Source organism: Bidens hawaiensis, unplaced genomic scaffold (genome assembly GCF_021521415.1).
Source record: "Bidens hawaiensis isolate Kalapana, Puna unplaced genomic scaffold, B.hawaiensis_p1.1 tig00017943_1, whole genome shotgun sequence".
Classification (NCBI taxonomy): domain Eukaryota; kingdom Viridiplantae; phylum Streptophyta; class Magnoliopsida; order Asterales; family Asteraceae; genus Bidens; species Bidens hawaiensis.
In genome coordinates this window covers 83,588-95,760 of record NW_027492708.1, presented here as the reverse complement: position 1 = coordinate 95,760, position 12,173 = coordinate 83,588, and the positions used below count along the sequence as shown (strand labels likewise).

The following is a 12,173-nucleotide window of genomic DNA, read 5'->3' as shown; positions in this document are numbered from 1 at the left end:
TCATGCTTCCGCACCGGGGCTCGGTTCTTACACTTCCATATTTTTTTGTCAGTCATATAGTGTATAAATGGAAATTTAGACTACTATAAATTATAAATAGATAGCATATATCATTTTAAACCCATATATTGATTATAATGTTTGGTTAAGAATACTTCACGAGTTTGAGCCGAGCTTTGGTTCGTTTAATGTTTAATTCGATTTTTTTAAATATTTAGAAACTTTTTAAAAGAAGAATATAATATGACAAAATAGCAAGTAGTTAATATTGTAAGTGAGTAGAAAGAGAAAAATTAATAAAAAATAATATAGAGATAGATTTAGAGGATAGGATGTGAGGTGTTTTCTAAAATGAAATGTAAATTTTAAAAAGTAGTGATTTTTTGTTAAATTATAGGGATAAAGATGATGGTGGGGATAACAATGCTCTAACTTTGCCTTATGAGTGTGTGTGTGTAGCCGTTCAAAAATAAAATGGTTAAACAACATCGAAAGGTAACATAAACCCCCAAATTGTCTTCAACAATAGAATTGAAAGTTCTAGCAAATTAAAGATAACAGAGTTCATCATAACAAAATACGAAAACAACATTATTATGCATTATTATTAAGCTCCATGCGATTACTCTGATTTCCACGAGGACAAAGGTGGAGTATCGGCGTTCTTGTAACAATGAGCCAGAATCTGTTCAGGCATTCTAGGTCCCTTGAACGAAGCCAAGGATTCAAGCTCGGCCATGTCTTGAGCCGTGAGCTTAACCGAAAGGGCTCCAAGGTTCTGGTTGAAGTTTTCGATCTTGGTTGTACCAGGGATCGGGCTTACATCTTCCCCTTGGTGTAGGACCCAAGCTAGTGCCAGCTGAGCCAGGGTGCAACCCTTTCTTTCGGTCATTTCACTAACTCGCTCAAATACGCGTTTGTTGTGATCAAAGTTCTCTCCTTGTAGCCTTGGTAGAACCTAAGAAAGACGAAACAAATGTTTTGTTTAATTCAAAAGAAATTATGTTTTATTACAGTTATTAAATCATAGTATGATATATGCACAAACCTTTCTATAGTCATCATCTGCCAAATTGTCCATGACCTTTGGACCCGATGCAAAGAACCCGCTACCCAGTGGAGCGAAAGGAATGATTCTAATTCCCAGCTCTCTGGTAAATGATGCATATTTTATTAACATTACAACAACTTGTTGTTTTCTAACTACTTATGGAGCTAATTATGGGTTACCTGCAAGTAGGAATAACATCTTGTTCAACATCTCTAGTCCACAAAGACCACTCCAGCTGAATGGCTGAGACTGGATGAACAGCATGTGCTCTTCTAATGGTTGATGGACTAGCCTCAGATAAACCAATGTATTTTATTTTACCTTCTTCTACAAGTTTCTTTAGCTCTCCCATCTATCAGAAATATCATTTTGAATAAAGTAATGTCACCTTAAGAGCATATATGTTTGTTAAAATGGTACTTATTATTATGTTATGATGTGCATCCAAATATTTTATATACGGGTTTGGGTCTAGTTTAAACAGGTTCGGGTTAGTTCCAGTCAAACGTGCAAACACGTTTAGCTAACAGGGTCTTTTTCGGGTTGACTTGGCGGGTTTGTGGGCTGACCCGTTTAATATTTATATTGTTAAAATATGCTGTGTTATAACTTAAATCTACCAGCTGAATATTTTTATGCCAGAATTTGAGCATAAAAGAAATACGATGGTATATTGTGTAACATAAAAGATGGGAAAAAGACCAAAATATCCATTTGACTTAGTAAAGGTAACATTTTGTCCATTTGAAATGTGTTTTCCCAAACTATCCACACCCAATCCAGTCTAATCAGCCTGGTTTGACTGGATTTTCCATACATGTGGTATTTTCTGGTTGGATTAAAATCCATTCGGGTGATGATTATAATCTGGGATGATCGATTGGTTTTCGATGGACATTCTTGAAAGTTGACCAGTCAAATGAACAAAATGCGACTGTATTAAAGTAAATTGGACAGTTTGGGAATTTTCCTTAAAAAGAAAAAGAAACATAAAATGTGGAACAAGATAAAATTTACAACATAAAAGTTAACATGTGGATCTATAACATTTGTAACAGTTTACTAGATTACTAACTTACAGCATATATAAACCATCAATATAACCATTTTTGACCAAGTTTTTACAATTCTAACAAACATTTTTCAAATAAAAGAACCTAACTACCAAAATCACAAGAACTTTATAATGATTAATTGATCTATATATAAAAACATAGCAGTACAGCAACTATAAGTCTATAACCATGTCATAAATACTTACAATGTACGACTCCAGATCTTGACATGCACAGGAGTCATGCATTACATACAATATTTTGACACGGAAAAAATGATTATTTTGATGATTTCACTCTATTATAACATATTAAGAGAAGTGAATTAAAAGACATACTGTGATTTCAATGGGAACTTTCGGATCAATGCGGTGAGCATAATACAGATCAATGTAATCAACACCGAGCCTCTTCAAGCTGGCTTCACACGAAGCCCTCACGAACTCCGGTTCCCCATGGATTTGCACTTCACCAAATCCATCCTCCCCAAACCGGAGCCCGAATTTCGTAGCTACTTGAACTTTCTCTCTCGGTATTCCCTTCAATGCCTACACAAACCAAGTCGAATTCAATAAATTCATAACCTTATAAATAACATATAATTATAACATGACAGCATCAATAAACGACCTTGCCGATGAGAATTTCATTGGTGTGAGGTCCGTAGACGTCGGATGTATCGAGGTGAGTGACACCGGAGTTAATGGCGTGGTGGATGAGTTGGATCATATCTGCTTCGGGTTTTGCGGGTCCATATGCGTAAGACATGCCCATGCATCCTAACCCGAGAGCGGACACCTCGAGTCCTTGTGATCCCATTCCCAGCTTAATCCGCTTCACATGTGACATGTTTGCTTTGTACGTCTTTAGAACAATAAGTAGTTTTGATTCAGTCGATCAAAGAGTTTGAAGATTTTATAGGACAAACCCATAATTATATATCCAAAATTTAATGCGAAGATATCATAGGACAAAACGACGTCGTTGATAATTGTGATCATGCAAAAGTGGAAGCCCAGGTGGCATTCACTACTAGCGGTTGAAGGAAGATCGAGGTCACGTGTAACCTGAGTCAAATTATTTTTACGTTTTTTTTTTACTTTTTGATATTGTTTATATTTTCAGCTATTTGAATATTTGAAGAATAAGAGTATATGATGAAATTAAGAAAATAAATAAATAAGAAAAAGTAAGTTAATTATATTATCTTAATTGTATATGAAGTAATTGTCCTTAAATATTAAAAAAAAGCTCTAGTACTTTGCAAATCATCATATATTTTATAAATAGCCATAGGTTTGTATTGTGCAGTGGTTTAATTTTTTTAGTTAACTAGGTTAGAACCCGTGTGATATATAATTGATTAAAAAATTATTAAAAAATGAATTTAATATTATTTTAATAACATACCTTATTTATTTATATTATAATCACCCATTTAACGAGTATCATACAAACTCTGCTGAAATGAAAAAAATGACAACTAATAAAAAACAGTTTAATAACACAAAACACAAATAATAAGATGTATAAACAAATTGGTGTGAAGTATATGTGGAATCGATCGAATTGATGAGGGTGATTATTTTAATTTAATCTTGATTAAATTCTAGAAGTTTAATGAAATTTAATTTAATTTTGAATTATTTTATTAACAAGAAATTATAAGGATGCATGTTATTTATGAAAATAAATATTGTTTTAATAGTATAGTAGATTAAAGAGAAATTCTAGAAGTTTGATGAAATTTAATTTATTTAAATTATTTTATTAACAAAAATAATAAGAATGCATGTTATTTATGAAAAGAAATATTGTTTTAATAGTATAGTAGAAGTAGATAGTATATATGTCTGACAACAAAGGCATGCAACTCTTTTCCTTAAAAACGGGTTTAACTAATTCACTCTTTAACTATAACGTTATCATTTAACTAAGTATTCTTAAAAAAAACCAAAAAAAAAAATATTTGATTGTTTGCAATTGGGCGAACATACCTCGAAATAACCTCTAAGGCTTTAAGAGGGTAACGCTTCCGCAGATGGCGCCCCCCTTTCAGCGGTGCGTTTCGGTATCTAGCAGTGACATGGCGCATGTCACTGCTGGTGGGTGTAACACCGAGCGCCATGTCACTGCTGGTGGGTGTAACACCATAACTCTCGGTCTAAGAGTATAAGGGTCTAAGAGTAAAAGAATCGTAATTTTTAATTAAAGAATATGCGGCATATAGAGACAAATTAAAATTAATGTGAATAATAATGAAAATAATGCATTTAAATAATAGAGTATAAGAGAGAACACACATTTGAAAAATTAATAACAAAACCTAAAATTAAAAAGAAAAAGTGGCATACAAAAAAGAATTCAAAATTAACGAACCGGGACCACACTTACCTTATCGAGTTCAAGTAGGCTCGTCAACTTAACGAGCATGTTATTTTTATAATTTCTATTTTCGTATATTAAATGTTTATATAAAATATTTAGTGTGTGTAAATAGCTATATGGGTATATAAAATTTAATTAATATAATAATAAATAATAAACGTGATGAGCTCGAGTCTGAAAAACTAATGACGAGCCAAGCTCGAGCTCTAAATATAACGCTCGAAATAAACTGAGTCCAGCTCAAGGCTTAATAACTTACTCAAACCATGGCCCAAACTTAAGCGAGTTTAAGCTTGACTCGGCTCGTTTGTATCAGTAGTTGGAAGTGCATTATGAAGCTTGATGCCCACAATAATTCTTTAACCATACCAAGATTCTCATAAAACTTATAGGCCCAAATTCATTATTTCCAACCATCTTTTTTGGTTCAAAACTTTCAAGCCAAAATCCCAAAAACCGAAAAACCCAAACCCATTATAAAGAAATGAAAACCAAAAAGCCTAAACAGAATTTATTTGTTGTTTGATTTAAGCACAAAACCGGCCCATGAGTGTCAGAAACGGGCATTTCCTACTCGTTTTCAACATAACCAAATTAGCAACTATCAGAAAGGCCATAAATGGCTTATGGAAAGTCATTCCACCCAGGGAAGGAACTGAATAACAACACAATATACACCGCACCGCACACTGTTGTATAGTGACTGCAGGCCAGACACCGTAGGTTTGTCACAAAATCAACCAGGAGAATGCTAAATGTAACAAGATATACATGTTGCTAATATATAAGAAGCTTTTTATGCACACTGCTCCATATAAATTTAATAATTATCAAGAAGTCAACATAAACTGAAAATTTACGGTTAAAACTAAAATAAGATAGAAGCATGACAACCAGTACTTTTTTCCTTCATAAAAAACTAGACAATATACCAGAAAATAGCAAAACAGAAGTAGAAAAGTAAAAGCAATCACTTTTTTCATCAAAATGTGGCTGGCACTTGGTCCTGGATCTTCTCCCGTCGCCTGTAACGTTAATAAGGAAGTGAGTAAAAGCCAAACATTATTTACAAGATCTCATATTTCTAAAAAGCGGAACACGTTTAGAAACCATAAATCGCAAAATCCTCAAAATAATCTTTCAAAAGATACAAAAAGATAGATTGGTACCTACCACAACATGACGTAACGGCATCAAACTAAGGCATTTGGTCAAGGAGCTGAAGGGCTTACCAAGAAGATAATCAGTGAATGATAACAAATCAAAAGTCACCTATACTATGTGTTCAAAGAAAAAATAAAATATGAAATAGATTCCACGCACCTTGGCTGAGGCTCTACGCTTGCATTATCATGTGGAGATACAAGACTCTCCACAAATAACGGTGCAGCCACCCATTCCAAATGGAGATGTTCTGAAGCACGGTAAAACCATGATGCATTATCCTCCTTGCGCAACCTAAATCTCAAAAAGTGTACTGTATCATATTTCATCTCATCATGCCAAATCTTCACCGGCTCCCACGACTCTTTTTCATTGTACTTTTTCATCAACCATACGTCGCAAGCATAAGAATATCCAAATATGCACAGGCATTCTTTCATAATTCCCAGGTTGTAACCTATGTATCTACCAGGTAGAGGGATCTCTTTAAATTCCTCTAAAGCTAAGTCGTAAGACGCAATAAAATAACGGCCATCTTGATTTGTTATAATCCAGTGAAGTGCGCCTTTGCATAAAATACCAGCGACATCAGAAAAGCGTGAATACTTCATTTTCTCAATATCTCTCCACACATTTGATTTCAAACTCAACATCCGAAAACGTGTTTGATCGACGCCTTTCCGGGTCCCTACAATAACCTTATAATCATCTCTGGATGAATCATAACCAAAACCCCAACATACGTCTACACCGATGTAAGGGTGATGTGGTAGTTGTCTAACCTCTCTAGTCAATGGATTGCCTACTGTAAGCTTAGTCATGGAAAAACCAATACAAACAAGGCCATTGGAAGAACCAACAAGTTCAGGATTAGCGAAATAAGAATGTTTGAACACACTAACTCTTCTATTACCAAGTTTATTGTTGTGTCGATCTTTGTTATAAGTGAGGTTCAGATGACGTTTAACGAAACGAGGACTTGTGATTAAAGAACGCCATGACTTGCACACTGGCTTGTAAAGATTCAGATCCTTGGCATCCAATTGTATCAGAATCTGCTCCACTACATCGTCACCAACCTTTGCCATTGAAACTTGAAACCCAACAGAAATTGTTGGGGTGATACTAATGGTTCTCAATAATCATCTCCTTAAGTATCAACTAATAACCCTACTAATTTTGCTGATTTTTTGGATCTGGATATGAGCAATAATCATCTCCTAATTCAGTTTCTTTGGTTCGATTTTGTTAGTTTTTTTGGTTATAATTCGGTTAATTATTTTTTTGCTCAGCTTAATTTATTTTTATTAAAGGAACTATGTTATACATTCTTGAGTTAACAAATTTGCGTTTAACCACAAATAAGCGCTTAAAGAAAACTAATAGGATGAGGTTATTGGGAACTTTTCCTTTGTGATTTAAGCAACTTTTGATCTGATTAAATGATTCGAATTCTTTGAATCACACAAATCATGCCGAGAACACATGCCCAAACAGTTGGACGTAATTCCCTCTCGAACACAAGACAATGTCCGGGTTGGGTCGAGTGGGTCGGTTTGGAGCTATGGAATTTGGCTAATTAATTAAATCAACCAGGGATAAATTAAGTGAGTTGTATATAAATTATGAAAACTAATTAGATAGTAGATAAACATTTGAGTTTTATTTTATTATCTGATTAGATATTAAGTAATATTATAATATAAATTATCACATTATCATTTTCATAAATTAATTTCAATTAGCATGTCTACCATGTAAGATATGATCATGTTATCACAAAGATAAGAAATCAAAGTATTTTGGCACTGTCAATCCAGAAATAGAGAAAAAAACGGGGAACTCATCGATTCATCTAGTACTGAGTTAATCTCTAATTGTACAGACTCATAGTCATATAATTCGATAAAAGTTATGATTATAATGTAATCAATTTTAGAATTATATTTTTCTGGCTATAGATCGAGAATTATTCAATCTGAATTTATCTTGTGTTTACGTTTTGGTGTGTCAATCGTGTACTTTTCAGGTTTACTGGGTATTTTGAAAACATTCATGTGTTGCCTGAGATGGGAGAGACGCGCAACCTAACCAATAAAGCTCTAAGCATCCATGGGTCTGGAGTTGACTATACGGTTTGGCTACAGCCTAAACGGCTAGCCCATCAGACGTTCACAGAACCCAAAATTCAAGTTAGCTTTGGCATACAAACATCAAAGAATATCATTTTGTCACGTTCATCAGATTGTTGAATCTTTCAGTTTTTCGTATTCTTTCGTTTGTTCATCTCATATGGTTAAAAAGACACGTTCATCTCGTATGGCTTCCTGAATCTGTTCTATTGAGCTCTTTTCCAATTTGGGTGCCTCAGGAATCTTTCTTTCACTCAAAACTGAAACAAATTCTTTCACAACCTCCTGAATCTGTTCATTTGGTTCTCCAAGATCCACCTTTTTATTTAGAACTGAAACGATGATATCAATTTTAGATTCTTTAGCAACTTCTGGAGCATAGGGAGATACAAGACTTTGCACAAATACAGGAGCAGCCGGATATTTCCAACATCAATGTTCCGAACTACAATAAGGCTCTGGATCATCAATAAAGGGATCATATCCCAATCTCAAAGTGTGTACAATATCATATTTCATTTCATCATAAGGGATTTCTACCAGTTCCCACGACTCTTTTACGTGGTACTTTTTCATCAACCATACACCACAACCATATCCAAATATGCAAAAACATTGTTTCATAATCCCGGGTAGCTACTCCAAGTACAGTTATATCTTGCGTCGTTAAATCAGGTTGCAGGATTTCTTTAAATTCCTCTCTAGATAAAGCATAAGCAACAATTAACGTCTTCTGATTTTGATCTATTACAATCCAGTGAAGTGCACCGTTGTATAAGACACCAGCCTCATTAATAAAGCAAATATAGTCCTCATCTCCAACATCTCTCCACACATTAGATTTCAAACTCAATAACCGAAAACATGTTTGCTTGTCGTCTTTCTGGGCCCCTACAATGACCTTGTAATCATCTCTTGATGAATCATAACCAAAACCCCAACAAAACGGTCGACAAATATACGGTGGATATGGTAGCTGTCGCACCTCTCTAGTCATCGGATTGTGAACTATAAGATTAGACCTTAAAGAGCAGATGCAAACGAGGCCGTTCGAAGAACCAACAAGACGATGATGATTACTGAAAACTGAAACTCTTCTATGTCTAAGTTTATTGTTGTAACAATCTTTGTTATAACTATGGTAAAGCTGACGCTAACGAAACGAGTACTTGTGATTAAAGAAAGCCATGACTTGCACACTCTCTTGTAACTATTCAAATCCTTAGCATCCAATCGTATTAGTATCTGTTCAACTACATCGTCATCAACAACACGAGTAGCTGCCATTGAAATCAATGTTTGATTCAATCGATATCAGGGTTTATCATAATTGCCGTGGATTTTTGAACTCGTAAACCCTAGTTCGTTGATGTTTGAGATGTGGGTTTAAATATCCCGCGTGTTTTTCTTCATCAGGTCGGTGTTGCTGTGGCCCACCTGATGTTTATTATTCAGGCCCAGGATATGTGCTAGACATGGACATCGGTTTCTGGGCCCAAACCGACTAGGGTTAGAAACCGATTTCAAGTATGTATAGTCGAGCCCTACACAAATCGGTTAGAGTTGGGTTGTAAACAGTTCGGGCTCAAACCGGTTTTGTAAAAAGTATATATATTCTTTATTAAACAAAAACTATACAAAAGTAACTGAAGTTCACATTTTCATTTAATATTTTATAACTTAGATAACACTATAAATTGAAACGCATTGAACGAAAATACGACTTGTAATTAGTTTTTTGAGGTTTAATTTTTAATTATGGTGTAATTGAACGATCCGTGCAGCTCGCAAGAATACTGTGATACATGATTAAACTTTCTTTTTCTTTTATAGCTTTTTCAAATATGTTACATGTTGAATTCCATCTTATAGGTATGTCCTAGTTCGGACCAAAGCAAATGGAATTCGCTTCTTTACAAAATTTGTGATATCTACTATATCTTTTATTCGAGCTAGAAATGTCACATAACATTTGTTGGTCCAAACATTTTTAGACCCTTTTGTACGGTCAAGTTTAGGATGTGTCCGTGCACTACGGCGACTATAGAAAAAATACTGTTACAATTAGACTTTTTATTTTAATTGAACTTGTATCGCATTCGTATTATTCAATGTGTTAACAAAAGATAATGGAAGTGTTTTGCTTTCCAATTTAAACGTTTTAATAACTTTGTCAAAAATATTAAATAAATCTTGGCATGTGTGGGGATAATTAAACAATTCAAACGCAACCGTACGTTTCATTATTTTCCACGTATCAGGTTCTGTAACATTTGTTAATTTTTGGACCCGAAAACCCGAAATGTTTAAAATTTTATTGTTATTATAAATAGATTTTTTTCTTTATTATTTGGATCTACGTTATTTAATAACATTGAAGATTAATTATTTTCCGTATTGCTCAAAATTTATTTATTCGTTAAAACGAATAATAAAAACTATTAAACTTGTGCGTTTTAAACCCTCAACTTAGATTTTACAACTTTTAATTACTCGATCAAACTCCAGGGGCCCATGTGCAAATGTTTTAAAAATATTTTTCCTTCTTTCTTCCTTGTTTTCCTCCCGACGACCGTAACACCCCCTCCTCTTGTTCCTTAATCCACGCCGTAATAGATGGAATAGATCATCCTAGATTGTTGTTTGATTGAAAAAGCATTCAATCATCAAGTTAATCTGGTTAATTTACAACGAATTGACAGCTAAATCAATTAAATATGAATCGTACGGCCTAAACGAGCTTGAATCCCTATAAATACAACAAATTCTCGTCAATTGATTGGTCCTACACACCCTCTAGTGTCTTCCGAGCCTTATATATTAAATGAAGTTTTTTTAGAAGTTGAAAGACCCAATTTGCTCGTTTAAATATCTCTATATTTATATGATTTTCTTGCGGGTTGATTTTTATAAGAGTTAACACACAAATTATCATATACAACCTTTGGGATGATGAGGAAGGGCAATTATCTAATTACGGTCATAGAGTTCGATTTTGTTTATTTTGTTGTGGAATCCAATCATAGAGTGTACTCTTTGTAAAATTTCTTTACAACCGAACACACCAAAATGGAATTAAGATTTTAATTCTAACAAAACGAACACGACATGTCATGGGATTTTAATTCCAATTCCTTTCAATTCCCACGAATTCTGTGAAACGAACGCGTCCTAAAGGTGCGTTCAGCTTGTAGAATCTTTGAAAAAAGTGAAATTTGTCAAAGAAATTGGAATCAGAAGGAGTTAGATTTGGAATATAAATTTTACAAAAGAAATGGTAATTTACCAAAAAAAAAACTGAATCTACAACAACCATACCCAATAAACCCATATCGAATATTGGTGGAGTCTAGGAAGGTTGTGATGTAGACAAATCTTATCTTTATCTCCGAGAATAGAAAGACTGCTTTCAAGAAGGCCCTGGGCTCCACGCTGAATAAACAAACAGAACTAAACATATAGAAAATATGAAGCCACCAAAATCTGAATAAAAGGTTAACGGGGTAAGGTAACAACATATATAACATCTACCTATACTAATAAAAGAAAATAATTCTAGACACATGGCATTATAAGGTTAATTCTCCGTATCAAATTCCCTCCAAAATCACTTATCTTCTATTGATGGAAAAGAAAAAAAAAATATTTTGGTTCAACATATAGTATTGATTATAAATTAAACATACCATATTAATTGGTCAATCTCCATTGATTGAATTATTAATGCCATAAATTATATTGTAAACATACTTAATATAAAAAAATATTAATATAATAATTACATGTCATAAAAATATTTTCTTTAAAATTAAAATGTATATAAAAGAGTTTATGTTTAAAAAGTACACTAACATTAAAAAAAATATTTTGGTTCAACATATAGTATTGGTTATAATATTAATTGGTCAATCTCCATTGATTGAATTATTGATGCCATAAATTATATTGTAAACATATTTAATATAAAAAATATTAATATAATAATTACATGTCATAAAAATATTTTCTTTAAAATTAAAATGTATATAAAAGAGTTTATGTTTAAAAAGTACACTAACATTCAATTTTTGAGAGATTTTCAAATTGAAGAAAAGAATAATAATTTTTGTTTTACAAATATTCAATGTTTAGTAAGTCTTAAAAATCTTTTAAAAAAATTCTTTTTTTATATTTAGTTAAGACCATTATGACAACTGAACAACGGTGTATTTATAAGGACATCGTAGAAGCTGTTCAAAAAGAAAAATCTGGTGTCTTTTTTAGTTTTTTATCTATGGCCGGGTATGGAGTGTAAAACATTTTTAAGAAAGACTTTAGCTACATCTTTCATATCCAAATGCCTCATTGTTTTAAATGTTGCTACCAGTGGTATTGCTTTATTAT

The 12,173-nt window shown here is 33.2% G+C and overlaps 2 protein-coding genes and 1 pseudogene across 3 annotated transcripts; all 3 read right to left on the bottom strand.

The window, feature by feature from the left end:
- Positions 1-622: 622 nt before the first annotated feature.
- LOC143555008 (auxin-induced protein PCNT115-like) lies at positions 623-2,960 on the bottom strand. Of its 2 annotated transcripts, none has more exons than XM_077044651.1 (5): positions 2,737-2,960; positions 2,445-2,654; positions 1,231-1,403; positions 1,039-1,151; positions 623-951 (listed from the first exon to the last, which is right to left on the bottom strand). In XM_077044651.1, exons 1-5 carry the CDS (start codon positions 2,953-2,955, stop codon positions 623-625), a joined length of 1,044 nt encoding a protein of 347 aa, XP_076900766.1. In that variant the 5' UTR covers positions 2,956-2,960. The 2 variants fall into 2 exon arrangements, with proteins under 2 accessions (XP_076900766.1, XP_076900765.1); XM_077044650.1 differs by having other exon boundaries at positions 623-958; positions 1,049-1,151.
- A 2,636-nt stretch (positions 2,961-5,596) lies between these two features.
- Positions 5,597-6,746, bottom strand: LOC143555029 (F-box protein CPR1-like). Its single transcript, XM_077044670.1, has 2 exons — positions 5,818-6,746; positions 5,597-5,663 (listed from the first exon to the last, which is right to left on the bottom strand). Exons 1-2 carry the CDS (start codon positions 6,744-6,746, stop codon positions 5,597-5,599), a joined length of 996 nt encoding a protein of 331 aa, XP_076900785.1.
- Positions 6,747-8,222: 1,476 nt separating this feature from the next.
- Positions 8,223-9,077, bottom strand: LOC143555028 (F-box/kelch-repeat protein At3g23880-like; annotated as a pseudogene).
- Between the last annotated feature and the right edge of the window lie 3,096 nt (positions 9,078-12,173).

Bases quoted from the DNA above. Each gene is read 5' to 3' on its own strand.
- LOC143555008 (XM_077044651.1), bottom strand. From the start codon at position 2,955: ATGTCACATGTGAAGCGGATTAAGCTGGGAATGGGATCACAAGGACTC. The intron at 2,655-2,736 runs GTCGTTTATTGA...TGGTTTGTGTAG, and splicing joins ATGAAATTCTCATCGGCAAG to GCATTGAAGGGAATACCGAG. The intron at 1,404-2,444 runs GTATGTCTTTTA...TATTTCTGATAG, and splicing joins AAGTTCCCATTGAAATCACA to ATGGGAGAGCTAAAGAAACT.
- LOC143555029 (XM_077044670.1), bottom strand. From the start codon at position 6,746: ATGGCAAAGGTTGGTGACGATGTAGTGGAGCAGATTCTGATACAATTG. The intron at 5,664-5,817 runs GTGCGTGGAATC...ATGTTGTGGTAG, and splicing joins AGCGTAGAGCCTCAGCCAAG to GTACCAATCTATCTTTTTGT.